This window comes from Prosopis cineraria, unplaced genomic scaffold, assembly GCF_029017545.1.
Source record: "Prosopis cineraria cultivar Desert tree isolate PC_DT_omini unplaced genomic scaffold, ASM2901754v1 PC13, whole genome shotgun sequence".
Taxonomy (NCBI): Eukaryota; Viridiplantae; Streptophyta; class Magnoliopsida; order Fabales; family Fabaceae; genus Prosopis; species Prosopis cineraria.
The window spans coordinates 40,314,966-40,338,405 of record NW_026555344.1 but is presented as its reverse complement, the minus strand read 5'-3'; the positions used below and the strand labels follow the sequence as shown (position 1 = coordinate 40,338,405).

Here is a 23,440-nt window from a genome sequence, read left to right as displayed (position 1 = left end):
AAATGTAAAACATGACTAAAATTTAAATACAAAGTAATAGTCCCAATGCATTCAACTAATGCCTTGCTCCCTGCTATGCCAAAGACTGACTTCTGTGCCTCACTTGGAATCTTCTGGTTTCTTAGCCTCTGTAGAGAATTCACAACATATACAGTGGCACCAGAATCCAACCACCATGAGTCAAAGAAAGTTTCAATGGTGTTAGATTTAAAACAAACTAGAGCTAGAGGGGTAGTTTGAAGATTTACACCTTCACTTTCTTGTTTGTTCTTCAGTTTGAAGCAATTAGCTTTAATATTAAAATATTAATATTAATTATGAAATATTAATGGATATACCCTATAGGTGTGATATTATTAATGTGATTTTGATGGTTGATTTTAAGGATAGGCTAATAACACTCCTTTAATGTGTTAAATATTTATTGTACCCTATAGGTATGGAAATGTTTAATGCATTATCTTGTATGGACTTTTGTATGAGCTAAATTTTAATGGTATATGAGCATTCTTAGTGCATGATTATAGTTGCATTATTGATAATTGCTTGTTGGGGAATTCTATTTCATAATTATGTTGTGTACACATAATTAATATTTCCCATTTTCCGTTTTGTGATTTCAGTTTCTGCTTTTGCACAACTATCCTTTGTGAAGGCTCTCAATGGGACTAACTATGATGACTGGAAAGAGTCCTTGAATATGTATCTAACCATTTTTGAGAAAGATTTAGGTTTGAGAGAGCCCAAGCTTGCGGATCTCTTTTCTGAGTCCAGTGCTTCTGAAATGGTCTTCCATAAACAATAGAGTGAGTCCAACCGGATCCGTCTTACGATTATCAAGTACACAATTGAAAAGAAAATTAGGGACAACATTCCTAAAAAGGATACTGCAGTGGAATACTTGAAAGCTATTGGTAACAAATACAAGAAGCTTGACAAGACTCAAAAGAACTACTAGTTGTCACTTCTTGACAATACTCGATATGATGGAGTTTCTAATGTCAGGAAGCACATTCTGAAGCTTGTTCATTACTATAACAAGCTTAAATTATATGAAATTGACTTGGGTAAAAATACCTTAGTTTACCATGTTCTTCAATCACTGCCATCAGAGTATGCATTCTTGAGGACTTCATATAACTCACAGGAAGCTATAAAGAAGAACTCCTCTTACTCAATAAAATATGTTTCACATGGTTCTAGCAGCAAATCTGGAAGGTTATATAAGAAAAAGGAAAAAAAGCATAATGCCTCAAAGCTTAATAATTTAACTTTTAAGAAGGATGGTGATAAGAGTAAGAATTCAAGGAAGAAACCCTTTAACAATATCCTAAACATAATCAATAATTCATAAAGTCACAAATTTTATGACCTTAAGACAAAACAAAATAATTTGAAAAGTCCTTAGGATCTTTTAGGAATTAGGACAAATTTAAGACCTAAGTAAAATTTTGAAAGGTGTCCAGGGGTGGATAGGTCACAGAGGTACAACCTTACTTGAACAGGATCTGTTTTATAAGCTTGTACCTCTGTGTCCTTGAGTTTCAAGGAGACAAGAACCACAGCTTGGTGGATGACTTATGACCAGGTGATCAGAGCGTGATTATTGGTGTTGGTTGCCCAATCTTGTGCTCAACCTGGCTCTGATACCACGTGTTAAAATTTAGTATCTTAATTCATGTAAATAAGAAAGTAAAGAATATATGCGTACTTGAAAAATCTATGAGCGTTTGAAAAATCTCGATTACCTCAAGTGTAGACAAGTGCACAATCCACAGGTCTCCAAAGTCTTCAAAGAGTTTAGAGATAATGGAGCAGAAGAAAATGAGTCGTGTATTTGCGGTTATCGACTGATCGACTTATATGGATCAGATCGGTAACTGCCTTATTAAATAATTAAATAATTATATATTTTATTATCTCTAACTCAGTCAGTTAAAAGATAGGGAATAACTGATGGCTACTGGGTTGTGGGTTGGGCCTCTATCTATTGGATTCACTTGTATGATCCTCCTATCACGATGCACACAAGATCATAAAGATCAATCTGTTTGGGCTTATTAATTAATATTAATTCATAAATAAATACATATTCTAACAATACAACTTATTATGCGACAAAGATCTCTGTTCTCTATTCGTCTTCGACGCTCTGCTCCAGCATCCCTCCCACTATTGTTGAAGAATCGTGTGCCTATAAATGAAGTGAGAGATCATGTGTTGAACAGTAAAATTGGTACTAGGAATTGCAAATTTATTTTTTTAAAAAAATATCAGTTGCAGATAATCTCAAAATTTAATGTTAAAATATTGCGTTTCAAATAGAGTTGCAAATCAAAATCAATAGAGTTGCAAGTCTGGAAGCATAAGTCGCAAATTTGTATAGTCAAAATTTCTATTATAGTCATTAAAAATATGAGTTCCCCCCGCCCCCCATTGAGTGTATGTCGTAAGGCTACCTAAGAATATAAGGACTTCTATTTAATTTTGGAATTCACTGGAATTTTACTGGAATAACAATTTATAGAACGTGAAACATGAACGACATCACGCGGTTGGTGACGTCAGTTCTGGCAACGGCGTCATCCTAACCGTTCCCACGCAAACCGTAAACGACGATTACGCATTTGGAAACTTGAACACGTGGCATCCAACTATTGGAGCGTAGGTTCTAGAAGGTCGTAGATGATGGATGATGGAGAGTGGAAACCCGAAGGAAAAAGTGGCGGTCGTAGTCAATCTGGATCTCCAAAATTGATCCCTTTCTTTAAAAGGGGAGGTCTGCTCTCCCATATTCCTGTTGCAATTAGTGGACGACCCGGGAGAGGAGAACCCAGAAGCCGCCGGTCACCCTACCCTAGTTCTTTAGGTATTTTTCCCTCGCATTTATTTATGTAGGGATTAGGGATTCTGGTAAGTATATACATTTCTGTTGAGGGAGTCGTTGAATTTGGCATTTCCAGTTTTGATTTGGATCTTTGATATTCGGAAGTTTTAATTTTGGGAATTGGGTTTCATCTTGGGTTGGGGAATGGGTGCATGTTTATTGTTAAGTTTCAATGTAATTTCGTAAAATGTGAGGATTGAATTAGGCATGAGAGGGCGACATTATCCTTCGGTTGTAATTTATGTTACTCTCTGTCCTCGCTTCACCTTGGTCTCAGATTTGGATTAGTTGCAATGGAGTTTTCTAATGATGCGGCTTTTATTTCCTGCATTACGCCCAGCAGAAACTCCTTATATGAAGTAAACCCTGGTGATTTTTAGGGGTGGAAGGAATTGACATGCTTTGACAGATACATTTCTCATGTCTTTTCACATGTGAAGTCTGATGGAGTTTTCAAATAATTGTCATTCATTTTTGTTAGGTCCTTGTCAATTTCATTCAAAGGTTTACGACTTTTTAGTGATACCAAGCTGCTGAGTAACTTTCTATTGAACTGCAGCGGATGGCTGAGGTATGTGAAACTAAATATTGTTTCAATTATTCTTTTGCCATTTGGCTTTCTCCAAAGCAATTAACAATTGCTAGCGTGCTTATCACAGTAGCCTATATTGATTGTAGGAGGGTCACAGGGTTACTCTTAATGTTTATGATCTAAGTCAAGGACTTGCTCGACAGCTTTCATCAACATTTTTGGGGAAATCCATTGAGGCTGTTTGGTGAGTTCTTTGCTATGCTGGTCCAGAATTGATTACCATAACAGACTTAGATGGCTTTGTGTTTTGCTAGATTGAAAAATGATTTCATACATGATAGTTGACATATGTTCTGATGATAAGATCTCTTGATGACGATGCCTTTGTGGTTGCTTGTCGATGCTGTGGATGTGTAATAGTACTCGGACTTGAAAATCTATTTAATAGTAGAATGGATGTCATTCTTGGAAGCATGCTGCTTGTTTTTTTGGCTTTTGTCCCGTTACTTTTCGTTCCTTTGTTAAGAAAGGTGGTTGGCCTTGGTGATGCTGAGCATGTAAAACGTGACTTCTTTTATTTTGTGCTTGGATTAATGAGTATTTGAACTTGAATTCGAACCAAATCTCCCATTTACATACATAAAAGTTTATGGATGTGGATTTTATCCAAATCTAAATTCATTTTTTATTATAATTTTGTGATTTCAAATTATTTTTATACTTAGTTATTTGAAATTTCAGTCATTCCTCTTCACATTTTCACTATAAGACACTCTTTTCTCTTTTCTTGTTCTTGTCATTCCTATTCTTTTGTTCTTATTTCTAATCTCTGCTTGTCTCTCTTTTTTTCTTTGAAATTTTTTACACTATCTAAATAAAAGGATTTTAATTTTTAAATAAATGGATTTTAAATGTGAGATTTAAAATCCAAAATCTAAATCCAAATTCTACCTTAGTATGCAATTATTTGTTGGAAGATTGGAATTCTTATGACTCTGCATGCTGTGTTGTACCTCAGGCACACAGGAATAGTGGTTTATGGTAATGAGTATTACTTTGGTGGGGGTATACAATATTCTCCCGCTGGATCAACTCCGTATGGTACGCCCCTTAGAGTTGTAGAATTGGGTGTAACACACGTGCCTAAGGATGTATTTGAAACTTATTTAGATGAAATCAGTCCACGCTACACAGCGGAAACTTATAATTTACTTACACACAATTGCAACAACTTCAGCAATGAAATTGCCCAGTTTTTGATCGGCACAAGCATTCCTGACTATATTCTACAGCTTCCTAATGAAGTTATGAGCAGCCCGATGGGACATCTTATATGTAAGTTGTTGAAATTTACCCTTTTCTTACCTTCCCATGTTATTCCTTTTATGGACCTCTTTCAATGCGTTTTTTGATGTTTTCTTTAAAAAATGATGAATCTAAGGAATTCATAGGTTTCTTATTTTTTCATAGGGGATGCTCTTGACAAATCCTTATAGGGCATTTCATCTGCGTGTAGAACCTCTTGGGTTGTAGCTCTTTATGCTAATTATTGAAAGCATTTCTGCATCAATGTATTTTCCTTGACTGATCATCCTACAGAGCGTGATATTTAGCAGTGTTTTCCTAGGTTCATTTACTGATGTTTTGAACAAGTTTCCCCTATCATAAGTTGAACTGGCTTTTGAATTTCAGCCTTTTTGTTACAGTGTATGTGAATTTTAAGGAATGATGCTTGTTGAGAAATCGTTCTATTTACAAATATCGATGGGTGCTTGTGGAGGCATGAATTGCTGATATCGGACACTATGATATTTCATTTTTCAGTGCCTATGATACAGAATTTAGAGACGACATTGAGATCTGGTGCGGTTCCCCAAGTTCCCCAATTTAAACCTTCAATGGTGCCGCCTCGGGATCCTGCCTCATTAAGTACTGCGAGAACATTAGGCAGCCCTAAGTTTTCTTCTGAGAAAAGTTCTTCCGGAGTGGTGCATGTTGAAACGAAAGACAAGGTGGAGGGCCCAAAGGCAACGGGAAACGTGGTGCGACCTGCTGGGGGGAGAGAGAAATCAGTCCCTAACGTAGTTGCGGGAGATCCTCTTGGGGAAGCCCGCAGCAAGGTGCAAGAGGAGATTGTCAGAGAGTTTGCAGCAATAATGGCAACTGGTACGATGCGTGCTAGTGAGGCTGCAGCTCTAGCAACCAAGAGAGTGATGCAGAGATATGGGCAGACGGCTGTGTCACAGAGCTAGCATCATGCAACTCTCGTCTCTTTGCTCTAGCTGGGGGATAAACTGATTCCCTATGAATGTCGACATGGTGTTATCATTGTTCCTTGATTTATGTTACTTCAAGATGAATTAATTAAGCCCCAGAAGATGAAAAAAACAAAATTGATATCTTCCCAATATAATTCGGATAATGTCCTCGTTAATATGTTGGAAATGATTTTGATGGAAATAGGCATGGAGGTGGAGTTGAATATGAAAATGGAAATAAGTATGGTGTTAAAAATTATACTTGGTATGTTTATAATTTTTATGAAAAATATTTATTCAGTGTTTAGTGACTCGAATGCCATTGCTTTTAAAAAACCTTAGACTACCAAGCCATCATCCTCCATTGGAGACACCAATCATCAACGGCAACACCATCCATCAACACGACAAACCAAAGAGCCTTTCAGAATAATAACAGCAATCAACAAAACAAAATCAATTGAAGGTGAAGAGGGTAGAATAAAGCATCTGACAATGAATAAAATCGCCATTAGAAGAGCAGAAGTCATGAATTAGAATCACAGGGGGCCATTGGTGAGATCACAAGTTTGGGAGAGGAACCTCTCTATTTCTTTCTCTTTATTTCTCTTCACTTCTTCCATCTCAATTGATTGAGATGGAAATTGAGATGGAAGAAGTGGAGGGAAATGAAGAGAAAGAAATGAAGAGACCCTTCACCCCACTAGTCATAGGTTTGTCCTATCCAGTCTCACCATTTCCTCTTATTCATCCTCATCATTGCAAGTCGAATAGGTCAAGATTCAAGAAACCCTTCACATTGACTTCTTTGTTGAATCACCTTTGTGAGGCTAGTTGTTGTTGTTGTTGTTTAGCTTCATTTTTGTTGTCTTCTCTAGTTTGTGTCTAATGAACACTAATTAAGGTTAGAGAAGCTATAATGGGGTTGATGGTTTGTCAAAAGGATGAGGAAAATAATGAGGTAAAAGATGCCAAAGTCTCACTTTCTTAGAATTGTTTAGATTTTCATGAGTGAGAGGATGGAAGTCAATTCAGCCATTTTCTGTAGAATCAGATTCCACATGGAATTATCATTTGACATACTAGGTAGGTTAAAATTTTATTTCCATAATCAATTCCATTTCTATGTTCCTGAATTTTATCATACCAAACAGGACATAATTTATTATATAGCAATTACTGACTTGAATTTTTTTTAATTTTTTGTATCAATTTAAATATAACATTAGACATAAAATCTATGATCTCTAAAGGGAGTGATAAAGGTCCTTTTTAAACTTTAGATTTTTTTGGTCAAAATCACTCATTTTTATTTTTTTAAAAATCAATTTTGTGAAATTTGACCATGTTTGATTAAACTTTTAAAAATAATTAGGATATGAAAATAGTTGACCAATTACGTGGTAGATAAGGGACAATACAACATAAAAAATAGGGACAATATCATTTAAGGAATCTTGGAGAGTTTTTATATAAAAAAAAGGACCTTAAAAATCTTAAATTTCATTGCACTCCTTAGGCACCTATGTGAAAATAAGATTTTATTAGAAAAGACCTAATAATCCTTAAAGTTTAATAATTTAATGGGTTGTTAATTACATATGGCTAGTTATCAAAACCTGAATGAATACTTATTTATGCAAGACTAAAACTTGTACAATTTGTCAATTATAATAATTTGTTAATTACGAATGTATTGTTGTTAATTATATATGGTTACTTGTCAAAAATTGAACAAATGCTTTATACAAGATCAACACATATACAATTAAACATGTGCTGTTAGTTATAGTTGTAATATCCTAGAAAATTAACCCTTGGTTAGTTAAGTTAAATGAAGTTAATCAAGTAAATTAATGTAGTGTGTGGTTACAAAGAGCTAATGAATATGTTGGGTTATAGTTTCAATCCTAGGATTGAATTTAGAGTGGAGTTAGGGCGCTTGAACTTCAAAAAGGTAGAAAAACTAGAAGTAGCTTAATGCCATATACCACAACGTGTGCATTGGTGGTATGTGCCATTGTGTGTGGTCAATTTTTGGCAAAAATAAGAGCATGGATCTATTTCAAGAATAGAAGGAAACCAAAGGGAAAACGAAGAAGGTGTGTGGAACTCTGTTATACTTTAAAGGTCTGGAAGTAATTTGGAGTTAGATAACACCTAAGGTAAGTGTACCAAGCTTTCTCCTTCCTTTTTCTTCCATTTTTCTCAAGTGTTTGAGTTGAGAAAGTGATTTTCGATCCATAATGGTCATGAGTCCAAACCTATTAACTTAAATAGAGCTATTGAGAGTTGTTTATGTTATTTAAACCTAATATCTATCTCTTGATGGTTTTGGTGGTTGGAGGATAATTAACACCCAAAAATTGCACTTAATGAGGCTGTTGGAGGTATTAGATAGTCATTAATGAAGTTTTGGTTGTTCATTGGAACCAATGTGAACTAAAAAAAGCCAATAAACTCTATAGGTAGGCTTATATGTCAAGAATTGGAGTTTTGGGAATATTGAGTTAGATGTTGGGAATCATACTAATGAGGATATTAATAATTATTGATGTGATTAATTGTATATTAATCACAAATTGGCACCATTCAAGTTTTTGAGAAGCTTTGGAAGAAATTGTATTGATGGGCAAACATTTGACCTCTTAAAGATTTAAGAAAATTGAGAGAAATTTAGCTTTGTGTAATTGTTTGTTTAATTGATTATATGTGTTTAAGAACTTGTTTGGAAACCATATGATGCATATAAGCTTATTTTGATGTAATTATTGCAATTTGAGAAAGATTTTATGATATTTGTGAATGAGATGTTGATTGTGATAGTGAGTATGATCATGGAACATGTAAGGGAATGGTAATAAAGATAATGTTTCAAAAAGAAAATGTATAGAGCCTGATGCTTGTATGAGTTAGTGAAAGACATGTGTAAATGCTATAAGATACCTTATGTGTGAGATAATGTAAAATGTATTAAGTATGGTGATTGAGAAATCGTATGCTATGTATATGCTATTGCAAACTCACATGCAAGTAACATGTTTGAAAATGTACATGCTTTATAATTGGGCATGAGTTTCATTGCCTAATCATTTAAGGTAGGAGTTCGCCTATAGAAAAAGAAATAGACATTAGAAATTCACATGGTAAGAGCAACATTGAAACTCAATGGTTTGCCTCTATTATTTATTGTTTTACTTATTCTTAAAGAGACTATCCTCTATGTTCATTGAGAGACTTGAACTTAATTAGTATTCATTAGTTCATGAGAAGGCTAGCTTAGGAGTATGACACCCCATGATTGTTAGTATTGAGAGAAACTATGACTCACAAGTGAGTGTAGAAGCTCTGACTGAACAACTCCTTACAAGTGAAATTCTTGGAGTCTAATTATACAAACAAATCCCACTAAATAGCCAATAATTTTGTATTAAAGGTATCAGGATGGTATAAGAGTAACATTGATTATACATATCATATTATAGCTATATGATTGTTATTTTTGTGATCTTGTATATCATATTATAGCTACATTGTTGTTATTTTTGTGACCTTGCATCTTGTATAAAAGACGTATGCTTATTGGTATTGTAACCGTTGTGAACACTATATTTTATCCGGACATATTTTACATTTAATAAAAATAATAATAAATGCAACCAAAAAAAATAAAAATAAAAAAAATAAAATTTAATCCTTTTTAGGATTATATTTTCAAAATTAAAAAATATTTAATTAATAAGTTTATTTTATTTTAACCTGGATAATCTTTATTAGTTAGGATCTTATTTCTTTTAGTTCATTAAAAAAATAACCAAAAAATATAAAATATAAAAATACAATTTAATCCTTTTTAGGGTTATATTTTAAAAATAATAATAATTTAAAAAAATCAAAAAATCCTGCTTAATTTTTTTAAAATTTTTCCCAAATTATCTCAACCATTTAAAGATATTGGGAATCAATTTTTTGAGACTCAACTATTTTTAAAATTCTCTCCTTGAATCTTTTTATTTTTCATTTAAATATATATATATATATATATTTTAAAATTATATTTTTCTTTCCCTCCCTTAATCTAATTAATAAAAAAGCATTAAAAAGAATGGCTGGAAAAAAATGCTGATAGGCGCAGAAAAGAAAGGGGGGCCAGAGACGCAAACACTAGACATGCACGTGTGAAGAAAAACAAAAATGCAGAGAGCAAGCATCACAGCAAAAACAAGAATAACAGAAGTAGAGAGCAGAGCAGTCTTACACATATACGGAACACACATGAACACAGCAACACAGAGAGAGAGAGAGAGAGAGCAGACTCAGTCATAGGCGCAAAGAAGAACTAGATGTAGAGAGAGGAACAAAGAGTAGAACATGCACACGCATACACTTTCGGCCAGCGGAAGAAAAGAAATAGAACCAGAGATGCATGCATGCACGCAGTAGTCAAAGCAGAGCAGCATATGCATAACAGAAGACCAGAGGTACATGCTAAAGAAAACACAAAGATGCACGATGCAGAAAAAAGAAAAATTAGAGCACAGACACAGCACACAGAACAGATGAAAAATAGAGAAAGGAGTAAGCAAAAGCAAAAGAGAAAAGCCAGATGTGCACGAAAGAGAAAAAGATGGTGGCTTCAGTGATAAACAGAGTTGAATGAAAGAAAAAGAGGAGGACTTGATTTTTGCTCCTGGAGACGAGAACGAACGAGAAAGAGACGGAGCAGAAGTTGGAGAAAGATGGAGCGTTTGAGCGAGAGAGAAGAGGGAGTTGAGGACTTGAAGGGAAGGAGAAATGAGAGACAGAGAGATCAGAAGTGGGGAACGGACGAGAGAAAAATAGAGCATGGAAGTTGCAGTAGAAAAAAATAACAAGAGAGCAACAGCAGAGACTTCTTTAGAACGGGAGAGAGAGACGGAGAGTGAGAGAGGAGGAGCAGCTCGAACAGGGAACGAACAGAGACAAAATAAAGAGACACACAGGAGAGAGAGTAAAGAGGAAGAGATTGAGAGTAGGGGAGAGAGAGAAAACAAGAAGAAGAAAGGCTCTGGTGTAGTGGCGGTGTTCGATACAAAAGTTGAGCCCAGGACCAGACGAGGATCCGGACTGAATGCTTCGAACCTGTGAAGGTCAAAGAATTAATGCTGAGGAAAAAGACCTCCAAACTTGGACCAGAGCACTTGATGCTGCTAGTAGAAAAATTTCTTCTGAGGCAGGGCCAGCAGCTGCAATTCAGATGCCAATGCTTCGGTGGAACTCCTGAGGGAAGGCAGCTATGTTAGGCAATATTGGTTCTAATTCTTCCTGGTGGAGAGCCAAGAGCTTGGAGGAAGAGCTGATCAAAAACACCATCCTTATTAAAAGATTGCAGGTAACGGCTATGGCTTGAATAATATTGTTCTCCTTTTTCCTTCTCTTTCTAAGATTTTATAGTAGGCATAAGTTTGCATGAGTCCTTGACTAGCTATTTATAAAATATCCTTTGTAATTTGCGTCTCTTAATGGTTCAAGAGTGTAGTTCTATTTAAGTTTTGAGATTCTTGACACTTGGGAATTACTCACTAAGGTTGCCTACTAATTTCAAAAATTTGACAAGTTCTTCATCTTATGATGTTTGTGTTTGCAAAATGGACTTGTGATGGTTTATATTATAAGATATCCAACGTGTCTAATTTAAGTACATTTAGTTTTGCATGGTTGATTCCCAAATTGCCTTTCAATCTTTTTAATTACTATGTTTTAGAAAATGCAACGTATGGTGGCATGGTTTGATCCTTATATTAATCTTTGTTTATTTGTGATAGTTTATCCATGCGTACTGATAATTGTGGCTAATATCATACATATACCTTATGGTGCTTTCTATTTCCATTTGTTGTCATGATTTCCTTATAAAAGGATAAAGTATAAAAAGAAAAAGAGAGAGATATACATATACATATGTATGTATGTATGTATGGATGTATGTATGTATTTATTTATTTATTTATAGTTTATTTGTAGTATGAGATTTCAAGAGTTTCAGCAAGCATTTGAATTTAAAATGATCTCATACCGTGTAAATGAATAAGATTTTATAGGTATGAGGATCAATCTTGTATGTATTTATATAGGTTTCAAAGACCCATTATTAAAATTAATTCTCTTTTATAATAAATATTTAAGTCTCATGTGAGATTTTAAGAATCATCATAGAGTCTTAAATTAATCACATCATTGTATGGGATAATATATCCTCACAGATATCGTGATTTTCATTTATATGGTAAATAAATAAATAAATTTTTGTAAATGAAATAATAAATATTTTTATAATATTAATTAATTAAATTAATAAATTTAAATTATAATTATATTGTCTAATTGGATCTTTTGGTCACGTAAAATTTTTGAATCTCTATAGACCTTTAAGATAATCGTATTATCATATGAGTCAAAAAGACTCTGCAGATATAACGATTAAGTTTTTAAAAATATATGTACAAATTATATTAAATTAATTAAATTAAAAATGTACTTAAGTATATATTATTTAATCCTTTATTGTGTGAGATTTTGAAATCTCCACAGATATTTAAGATAATTGTATTACCGTATAAGTCAATAAAGCTTTGCAAGTATGATGATTAAGAGTTTTTTTTTTAAATATAAATAGGTATACACACAATTAAAATATATTATTAATACTTAAAAATTTAAGTTAAGTTGTTTAATTCTTCTATCGTGTGAGATTTTAGAATCTCCACAGATATTTAGGATAATCATATTATCGTATAAGTCAATAAGGCTTTGCAGGTATGACGATTAAGATTCTTTAAATATATATATATATATATATATGTTTAAAAAAATATATTAAGTTGCTAAATTCTTTTATCATATAAGATTTCAGAAGCTTCGTAGATATTTAGAATAATTGCATTACCGTATGAACCAATAAGGTTCTGCAGGTATAGTAGTTAAATTCTTAATCATAAAATATAAAAAATAATTATAAATTATTTTCTTTTCTTATTTTAGAATTTCAAAATTGAAAAAATAATTAAAATTAAATTACTTTTTTGCAATTTAAAACACCAATATCAAATTTTAGAAAATTATTTTATCTATAAAGTGGTGAATTAGTTTTAATTAATTTCTCTTTAAAAAATATTTTCACCCACAAATTTTAAGCTCGAAATACGTAAACTTTGATTCCTATCATAGGGTATGTAGGCCTCAAAGTCAGATTATCCTTCCTCATAAATAAATAAATATTCTTCCGGTATTATTATCATTTTTTAAAACACGTGAATAAGAAAGAGATAACTAAAATAACTTTAAAACTATATTAACTTAGCACAACAAACTTCAGGTAACCATTCTCACGAATGAATATTGTGGAGTGCCTAACACCTTCCCTACACTCAATCGACTCTCGAACCTATTTTTTATTTTCACTAACCATCTTTATCCCCTTTAATTGGTTATCCGAGATTTACCTCAAAGTTTTGGTGGCGACTCTTGTTTCATCTGGTTCCCACCCTGAAGGCCAAAACTTCCACTCGCTCTCCGTCCGCGTTGCATTTTCGAGTGTGACAACCTTCATATGTTACAATGTTCTTGTCACATATTTGTTAGTTTGTGACTAAATAGACTGCACTATTTTTAGTATGTGAACATCTATTAGTTGAAAACGCCACTTGCATCATCATATTTGATTGACATGTATTTGTATGAGTTAAATTAATCTTAATTACTAAGTTGTTGTACTCACCCCTCTCTCTTCAATATTATATGTGCTAGCTCATTAGGTTAAAATAGAGAGAAACTACTTAAGGCTTAGGACTTCTTGTCTTAACTTCTAGGCTTCATTTTTTTTGAGTAATTATGTGTACTATCTTAGTGATGTTGCTAACTAGGAGTTGCATTGTTTTATGAGTACTTGCCCTGTATGTTGATTTGAATTAAGTAATATATTTCAGGCCTTAGGTTATATATATGATTAATTTGATATCTAGATAAGGCCAAAATACTAGTATAAGTTTGATATTGATGATAACATTGACTGTGAAGGAGTATTTTTATATTTCAGAGAAAATTGATTCCCCCTTCTATTTTTATGACCAAGGGGTTGAGAGTTAAAATTATGATGTTTGAATTATTAGGATGTTGTGGTGTGTTGCACAGGTTATTTTTAGTCTATTGAGTGTGATCTAGAGGTATTTGTGAGTTTATGACACTAAGTTATGATTTTGGGTACCCAAGTTGTTTTTTAAGGGTTAAAAGGTGTGAGTTTGCAAATGGGTATCCATCTTTTGAATGAGAAATAATTTATAAGTGAGACCAATACTATTAGCTAATGTTCTAAAAGAGCTTTCTATAAATACCTACATCACTTCAATCAAACGTCAGATGGAGAAATAGGTGTGTTGGAAGTTTGCCACAAATGTTGTGCTGTCAAAATATATGTAATGTGCCACAACATATGGCAATTGCACTATAGTGTATCAGTGAGGATGATTTGAAGCATGTTAATGTTATGCGATGATGCATCTCTGTGTATTGTTATAAAATGCCATTTTTTCAACTTTAATGTAAATGCTTTGATATAATTTGGTATTTCATACTTCCGTATACATATTTCACTCTGATTTTTTTGTTTATGATAATACATATATATATAAAGGTGCTTTAAAAGTTTGAAAACTCAAGATTCCATTTATGTGATTTTATAAATTTGATAATCATCTTCGGTTAATCTCATGATTACTTTGGTTTCAGAGTTATGTGTGGATTAGTAAAGACAACCTTACAATAGTTACTTGTTAATTATGAATGAGTTGTTAATAATATAAGGTTAATTGTCAAAACATGAATCGATGCTTATTTATGTAAGGTCAAAACTTGTACAATTATATCTACGCTATTAGTTTTACAACTTGTTCATTTTCGCATGGGTTGTCGTTAACTACATATGATTATCATCAAACACTACCACAGAAAATACCTATACTTGACGTTTATTTTTCCCAATACTTGATGGTTTTTAACTATCAAGTATTAATCTTATACTTGACGGTTATTTGAAAACAACCGTCAAATATATGAAGTAAATATGCACTTCCCAGCATAAATACTTGACGCTTGTTTCAAATACTTGACGCTTGTTTTGAAACGCGTCAAGTATTTTGATACTTGACGGTTATTTTGAAATAACCGTCAAGTATTAATGACATAATTTTTTTATATGGTAGCTGCTTTTAAAGCAGCCCCCTGCATAAAGATACAGATAAAGATAAAAAACAGCCAGCCAGCAATGAAAATAATGCAATATAATGAATGTTTGTAATAGTATCTCCTATCTAATTAACATAAAAATTCCTATACATTTAACCTTAAAATCTAAACTTATTTGCAAACTAATGTTTCAAAATTAAGTGGCCTATCCCATAAAAATTGGCCCAAAAATGTGTATATAAATGTAACTAACTATTGTACCGGCCTAACTACTGTTGCTACCCACATATTGAAAACACATTGGGCCACCTCTTCAAGGACCTCTTCTACATGTGCAGTCGTATAACGAACGCAATAGACGTCCTCGAAGTACTGTAAGCAAATAGTTACAACAATTTCAAGTTAATAGGTAGCTAATTAAAATTGTTTAAAATTTATAATTGAAGTGTAATTAAATTTTATATATATACCTTGTTAGATAATGTGGTAGGGGCATGAGTGATAATGTCCTTCATGAACTTCATCAAGCAATAACCACAGTCATTGCTCTGATCTGGCTGGAATGGACACTATAAAAAAACACATATCAATGAAATTGCAAAATATAATGAGACAATTTCTTGATTAAAAACTTGACCAATTAAATGAATACCTTAACAGTGACCCATTTCTCTGAAGATTCGAATGCCCTCATCTTAGGGGACACAGTCATGTCGGTCGCAGTGCGATACAACACCACAGCTCTAAGAAGGAATTATGGAATGAATGTGAGAAATATATATGAATGAAAACTAAAATTAAAAAGAAATAACAAGTAAAAAAATCTAACTTACTCATTAAAAAGTACCACCATATCTTCCCTGTTGCTTGGCTCTCCATTAAGGGGATCGAGATACCATATTTTTGGAGCAACGGGATTAACCACAATAAGCATCCAGTGTCCCCTAACAAGAAACAGCACATGTTACCAAACAAATAAATATAAAAAAATATTTACTCGTAACAAATATTAACAACTCACCCTTGGCAGTAAGGAGCGAGAAATAAAGTATCCTTCGCTGCTCCCCTTTCTCGAAATTGATCCGAAAGCATTCTTGCTTGATTTTCAAGGGCTTCCTTTGTAATATTATTGTGGGGAGAGACATCATGAGGATTAACCAGCTTGATCTTTGACTCGAGGCCACCAGGAACCACGAATGAGGTATAAAGGTGACTTGGGTGAAAAAATATACAAGTTAATATGCTTGCATACTCACACACATAAATAATTCAAGAAATTAACTAATAAATGTTGAAGAATTACCTCATGTAGAAAGTCATCAAACTAGTGCTCGCCATATCGTGCTTGAGGATTTCATTCAAAATTTCATCCCGAACGACTTCAAATGATGCTCTACCAAATAGCCCATCGTCAAAATTAATGATATCCCCTATCGGCTCTTGACGAATCATCCTCGTAGCCGAAGCATAGGTCTCAAGAGAGTCACGGAATTTGTTTTCTACAACAGGCATAGGCACTGCATGTTGCAAACCGTGACTGACTCTTTAGTATGGCCCGACACCTTATCCTTCAATTTGCTTTTCCCCCTTGGCTATACAATGAAAAAGTTAGACATATATATATATATATATTAAAGATTTTAAATAATTATATAAATCATATATACCTTTTTCTTTGGTGGCAAGGGGTCCTTTGGCGGCTTTGGGTCCTTTGTCGGCTTTGGTGTACCAACCATAACAAGGTGGCTGGGCCATGCAACGAAGCTCCCCAACGCATCTCCTACCGTCTGCATCTCATCGGTAGGATAAGGTAATGGATACTTGGGGTCGATTGCAACAAGCAAGGAAACCCTAATGCAATCGGGCGGGAGGGGAAGGTTATGGATTGTGTCCCCGGCAATGTTATACACGCGTCCCGTTGCAACTACTTTGCGTGACGGATTGTCTGCTAAACAGTTGCAGTCATTCTCGCCCTAAATAAATGAAGAATGTTAGTTGTTTAGATAAAAAATTAGTTGAGCAAATTTAAAAGAGAAAATGCATTACCTCGGGTATTTTGTCTGAAGGGACTGTGCAGCTATCTTTTCCGCTGGGGCTAACGTCACCCAAAAGCCTCCCAGGGATCTGGCCCTTCAATAGCATGTCAATTAACTTTGCTTGGGCTTCTAGCTGTTGCTTCATAACAGCTTGCTCTTCTCTCAACTCTTGGACCTCGATGAAGAAGCCGATGTTCGCTTCTTAATCTTGCCAAAGTATTGCTTCTTTGTGACACCGAAGCCAACACCCCTAACACGACCAGGGTGGTCAGGGGTCCCCAACGCTCTAGCTAAGATATCCTCATGCTCAGGAAGCTTGCCCTGTGATACTTCTTGAGAGAGGGAATCCTGTGAAAAGTAGAGCTAATTAGTATGCCTTTTAATAATCATTTATTAATTGATAGATAAGAATAACACTTACAATTTTTTCAGCAACCTCTTTCACACGAGGGTTGTCAATCACTCCATCTTTATTTGTTCGTGCCAATGCCCAGAGTCTTTGGCGGGATATAGTAACATCCGATCCCTCGGCCTCAACTTCTTTTGCTCCACGCCTGCATACCCTAACCTCCCTGCTCTGTAAGGGTATTCATTCTTGGCCACTCTCTTCTTATTTTGGGCGCTCAGTTCCTTTAATCAATAACAAAAATATCCTGTTAGTACACATAGATATATTCAATAAAAGGCACTAAAATTTAAATTTTAGAAACATAAATACCTTAAATTCCTTCTCGCGCCGAGAGACAACAAAAGCATCCCAATCTTCTTGCTTTACTAAAGGCTGTAATAGGGGAGGAACTTGGGCTACAAATTCAGCATCAGGGTCTTTCAAATATTTTTGTGTAATAAAATGTCTGAAAGACCGTAATGCCCTCCCAGCCTTTTGAAGGACAAAATCCTTCTTGCTCTCGTCTATTTCAAATCCTGACTGTAAAATAAAATAAATATGTTAGGTGCATCAATTTATAATATTATAATAGAATATAACTTAGTCAAATGCAACTTACAGATACAGTCTCCCAAACAATGTCCTTCGTGGCTTGATCAACTTTGCGCCAAGATTTCTGCGTGATAGGTACAGTTGTCTTTGCCACAACCCCAATATAACTTATAAACTTTACAGATTTGATGGCTTGGCCTTTCTTGTTCCACTGCACTGATATTTTTTTCCCTGCTGCTCTTGTTTTTGTGACTTCTTCCATTATTGTTAGGCCTCGCTGGATATTGTAATATTCCTGTTCCAATTTTTTTTGTGACAACGGAGCATCAGTACAAGTTGTAGCGGGATCTGATGGAGGGATTTCAGTGGACTCAGAATCTGAAGCCATTTACCTGTAACACAATAAAATTCCAAAATTAATCAACCATGATTAATTCAAATATAATCGACTATATTAATTCAAACATGAAACAAAAATGGCATAATTAATTCAAAGGTTACATGTTCAAGTTGCTCTTTTTCGTTTCCTTGACTTGGGTTTTTTACTTCCCCCTCCTTGAAATATTTTCTTCTTATGCTGAAATAATTTACCCCTCTTTGAAATCCAAATGCCTTCATTGTGATCATTTCTCATGTATAGAGCTTCATCAACAGTGTCGTTACTTTGATTTGATGTCCCTTCGAATGGGTCATCTTCAATTGCTACATTTTCATTTATTTTTTCATGTAACATAAGAATAGACCACCCCTTATTAGCAGGGTCAGGGACATAAAACACTTGTTTGGCTTGTTGCGCTAAAATAAAAGGCTCATCCTTATACCCTTCCTTGTTTAAATTGACTTGTACAAAGCCAAATTGGTAATCAAATTTCAAGCCATTTTTTCGATCAATCCACTTACCCAAAGACTGGAACTCGAAAGGATATGTAATCTAAATCCCATATATGCTCAATTACACCAAAGTATGACATGTTTGCATAGATAGGATTTTTATCCTTAGTGCTGGAAATATGCATGGAATGAGCTACAAGAGTTACACCACTATTTTGCATTGTGCTCCTATCATCTTGCTCCCTTGTATAAAATGTGTATCCGTTGACAAGGTAAGCAGTGTAAGAAATGGCCTGTCTGCTTGGACCGTTAGCTAACCATCTCAATTTGTTAGAAACTGAATTGGAATCAACATTTAACTTTTGAAGAATGTGCTCCTTAAACCATCTTGTAAAAGTTTTGTTGTGTTCCCTAGCATACCAAATTTCTGATTTATTGAGATTGTCCCTCCTAAGTTCAGCCATATGCTTGTCTACATACTCTTCAACCTCTTCAGTGTTGTGCAACACATATAAGTGGGCTTGCTCCCACTGTACACTTGACATAGTAATGACTTTATTTCCCATGATCCCTTCTCCACTTATTCTACCCATATGTCGAGACTTTGGAAGCCCAACATAGCTAATATGACTCAGGTACTCAGTACAAAAGTCAACAGCCTCTTCACAAATATACCGTTCAACAATACAACCTTCCGGTCGACTTCGATTTTTCACATAGCCTTTCAAAATCTTCATATAGCGCTCAATAGGATACATCCATCTTAAATAAGCAGGCCCACACATTTGAACCTCCCTAACCAAGTGAACAGTTAGGTGGATCATAATATCAAAGAATGCCGGTGGAAAATACATCTCAAGCTCACACAGTGTTAATACAATTCGAGCTTGCAACCTTGGCAACTTATGTGGGTTAATCACTTTACTGCAAATGGACTTAAAAAACAAACATAACTTAGTGATCGTCCCTCATACTTTAAGGGGTAAAATTGCACGTATAGCAACTGGAATGAAATCCTCCATTAAAACATGGCAATCGTGAGACTTTAAGCCCTTCAACTTCAAATCTTTCATTGATACAATATTTTTTATATTTGAAGAGTAACCCTCAGGAACTTTAACTACATTAAGGAACTCACAAAATGCAGTTTTCTCTTTCTTAGATAGCGTATAAGCTGCCGGAGGGAGAAAGGTACGGTTCCCCTTATCTTGGGGTGCTAATTTTTCTCTTATTCCTAAAGAGACCATGTCCAACCTTGCTTTTATGCCATCTTTTGTTTTTCCTGACACTTGGAGTAAAGTCCCAATAAGACTCTCACAGACATTTTTTTCAATATGCATGACATCAAGAAAATGCCGAACATCCAAGGTGGTCCAATAAGGGAGTTCAAAGAAAATAGATCTCTTCTTCCATCCGGTTGTCCCAAGGTGCCTTGCAAATGGTTTGCCAAATTCAATATCCAAATCCTTAATCTTCTCAAACAACTCATCACCAGTTAACGGCAAAGGTGTCTTACCTTCTTCTGGATTTCCATTGAACGCTTTTCTCAACCGCCGATAATGATGTTCTTGGTGTAAAAACCTACGGTGGCCGAGGTAAACATTCTTCATCCCATGTTGAAGCCTTATAGAATGTGTTCCCTCTTCACAAATAGGGCATCCAAGTTGCCCTTTAATGCTATACCCTGACAGATTGCCATAAGCAGGAAAGTCATTGATTGTACCGAAGAGCATAGCTCTTAAATTAAATCTTTCTTCTCTATACCCATCATATACCTCTATACCTGACTCCCACATGATCTTCAAGTCATCAATTAGAGGAGCCAAATATATGTCTATGTCATTCCCAGGTTGCTTGGGTCCTGCAATTAGCATGGACAACATCATATACTTGCGCTTCATGCAAAGCCATGGAGGAAGGTTATAAATCACTAAAATGACTGGCCAAGTGCTGTGGCTACTACTTTGAATCCCATGAGGATTCATCCCATCGGTAGACAATGCAAGGCATAGATTCCTACTCTCTTCCCCAAATTCAGGGTACTCATAATCAATCTTTCTCTATTGTGGAGAATCAGCAGGATGACGAAGCATGCCATCTTTTATCCTTTCATCCGCATGCCATGTTAAGTTTTTCACAATTTCTGCACTGCTATACATGCGTCTAAATCTACGCACGATTGGAAAATACCATAGTGCCTTCATGGGACTTGATCCGTTCTGCTTGTAACGTGAGGCATTACACTTCGAACACTCGGTTAACGACGCATATTCATTTCGAAATAAAAGGCAATCATTAGGGCACGAGTGTATCTTTTCATAACTCATGCCAATTGATCGCAATACTTGTTTTGCGTTATATGTTCGACAAGGAAGCTCATTTTCCTTAGGAAGTAATTCTACTTTCAAATACCCAAGCAACTCAGTAAAGCTTGCATCACTCCATCCATGTTTTGCCTTCATGTTGTACAATTTTAACACTGCTGACAACTTTGATGCACTACAACCAGCATACAACGGTGTCTCTGCATCACTTTTCAACTTCTCAAACATTTTCGGATAATCCTTGAGGTCCTCTTCAACTGCTTTGGCCATCTGTTCAAGACAATCTTCCTCAAGTGTGCATGTGTCAAAATCATCAGGAGATGATGCACAGCTTTCACTATGCTTCTGGCTGCAACCAATATCATCTCTTGTCTCTCCATGCATTGTCCAACACTTGTAACTTTGATCCATCCCATTAATCACGAGGTGTTCTTCACAAGTATCTGGACTAACCCGCTTCACAAGACCACACTTTAAACATGGGCAAACAATCCTAGTAGGATCCTCCGCATGTTTAACTGCAAGCTTAACAAAATTTGCCACCCCATTCCAATATTCCTTGGATAGACGATTGACAGACATCCATTCCTTATCCATAATTCCTAGAAAGATTAAGAGGGAAATATGATTAGTGACTTTGACTACTCCTAGATAGTGGGAGAATTAGATACAAAGATCAATTAGTCAATAAGTCACTAACCACATGTTTGCACATTCCTCTTTAATCTTGTTTAAAACTAATAATTATATTTTAATGCTAGCCATTGAAATAATTTTGACAGCATAACAACTTAAAAAAGAGAGTTTCCTGAGCCTTATCCCCTCTTCCTATTAATCTAAATGACAACAACAACATCATCTACAACAACAAACACATAAAGTTATATTCAAGAATAATTTAAAAAAAATTGATAGTATATATAACGGCTTAAAATGAGTATTACCAGGTCTTTATGCCTTTAAAAAAATCAAGTTATCTATAATGAGACTATATATGATCCAACAACAATAATAACAACATTAATAAGAAACTCAATTTTAATTAAAATCATATTAAACCACATCAAACACTATATAAATATCAATTTAAAATATCAAAAATATTAAAAACAAGGTAATTAGGTGGTATACATTTTCATATCCTTAATGAATCTCCTCATATCAACAAAAAAATTGAATGATCCCTTAATTCAATAATTAAGTACCCAAAAACTCAAAACTTCAAACACTCACTGAGAAGAACAACAATGCAGATCAAAATAAATAACACAAAAATTATTTATTATGTATGAAAATCAAAATCAACAACCCATACATTCAAAATGAAGATTAATGATTGGGAAAGCAAGAACCTACCTCAACAAGAAGAGGGAACACCGACTGTGCAGAAAAACAGAGACGAGAGTCTGATGCAGAGTGATAGAGACCGAGAATCCCAACGAACGAGTGCCCACGAGACTTATGGAGGTCGAGAATCAAAAACCCCTCAAGAATCGAGACTGAAAATGTGTTTTTTGGCAGTTAGAGTGACGAAAAATGGGTTTCGGTGGCTCTGGGTTTGTTTCTGAAGACGAAGGATTTGCAGAAATGAAGAGCAAAAAAGAAATCTGGAGGGAATTTAAATGACAATACTTGATGGTTATTTCATAATAACCGTCAAGTATTACATATTTGACGCTTTTTTTAAAACAATCGTCAAGTATATGGCAGACAAACTTGACGGTTATTTCAAAACAAGCGTCAAGTATGTGAAAAAATTTAATTTTTTTTTCTAATATTAATTTGACGTTTGTTTATTGAAGACCGATGTTAAATTTTTGCTTTATATGACGGTTATTTATAAAAAATGTCAAATATATATACTTGATGGTTATCTTTAAATAATCGTCAAGTATTTACTTAAATATTTGACGCTTGTTTCGTAAAAACCGTCAAGTATTCTCCGCCTTTTTTATTTGTCGTTTTTTTTAAATAAACGTCAATTATACATCTTTCTATAGTAGTGAAAATTCAAATAGATACTTATTTACACATTCATAAAATCTTAAGGATAATTAGGTCTTTTCTCATAAAACCTTATTTTCATATAGATACTTAGAGGTGCAATGAAATTTCAAATTTTTAAGGTCTTTCTTCGATATAAAAACTTTCTAGTGGTCCTTAGATGATATTTTTCCTAAAAATATTATAATGTTAATAGCATTATAAATAATATAGATTGAGAAAAGAAGAGGAGAGAAGTTTAGAAAAGTGGAGTAAGAGAGTTAGAGAATGGAAAGCTTTTTAATTTTAGCATATAGAATATAATTAAAACGTCTTTTGTTTATGACAAAGTGCACAACTCAAATATGATAAAGAATAAACAAATTGTGAATTCCTTACACTAAGGTTGTGAATGTCATATTGACAATTA

At 34.3% G+C, this 23,440-nt stretch overlaps 3 protein-coding genes and 1 non-coding gene across 5 annotated transcripts; 2 read left to right on the top strand and 2 right to left on the bottom strand.

The window, feature by feature from the left end:
• The first annotated feature begins 1,487 nt into the window (after nucleotides 1–1,487).
• On the top strand, nucleotides 1,488–1,656 carry LOC129291941 (small nucleolar RNA U3). Its single transcript, XR_008588832.1, has one exon. It is a non-coding gene; the product is annotated as a small nucleolar RNA U3 (small nucleolar RNA).
• A 1,059-nt stretch (nucleotides 1,657–2,715) lies between these two features.
• On the top strand, nucleotides 2,716–5,855 carry LOC129289788 (uncharacterized). Of its 2 annotated transcripts, none has more exons than XM_054926549.1 (5): nucleotides 2,716–2,869; nucleotides 3,369–3,458; nucleotides 3,566–3,663; nucleotides 4,438–4,754; nucleotides 5,244–5,855. In XM_054926549.1, the coding sequence occupies exons 2-5, from the start codon at nucleotides 3,450–3,452 to the stop codon at nucleotides 5,669–5,671; spliced, it is 852 nt and encodes a 283-aa protein (XP_054782524.1). In that variant the 5' UTR covers nucleotides 2,716–2,869; nucleotides 3,369–3,449; the 3' UTR covers nucleotides 5,672–5,855. The 2 variants fall into 2 exon arrangements, with proteins under 2 accessions (XP_054782524.1, XP_054782525.1); XM_054926550.1 differs by having other exon boundaries at nucleotides 2,741–2,913.
• A 9,123-nt stretch (nucleotides 5,856–14,978) lies between these two features.
• Nucleotides 14,979–16,392, bottom strand: LOC129290275 (uncharacterized). The gene is made up of 6 exons (XM_054927000.1): nucleotides 16,200–16,392; nucleotides 15,918–16,109; nucleotides 15,730–15,840; nucleotides 15,549–15,639; nucleotides 15,367–15,465; nucleotides 14,979–15,268 (listed from the first exon to the last, which is right to left on the bottom strand). The coding sequence occupies exons 1-6, from the start codon at nucleotides 16,346–16,348 to the stop codon at nucleotides 15,149–15,151; spliced, it is 762 nt and encodes a 253-aa protein (XP_054782975.1). The 5' UTR covers nucleotides 16,349–16,392; the 3' UTR covers nucleotides 14,979–15,148.
• Nucleotides 16,393–16,395: 3 nt separating this feature from the next.
• On the bottom strand, nucleotides 16,396–17,038 carry LOC129290112 (uncharacterized). The gene is made up of 3 exons (XM_054926815.1): nucleotides 16,943–17,038; nucleotides 16,564–16,869; nucleotides 16,396–16,488 (listed from the first exon to the last, which is right to left on the bottom strand). Exons 1-3 carry the CDS (start codon nucleotides 17,036–17,038, stop codon nucleotides 16,396–16,398), a joined length of 495 nt encoding a protein of 164 aa, XP_054782790.1.
• Between the last annotated feature and the right edge of the window lie 6,402 nt (nucleotides 17,039–23,440).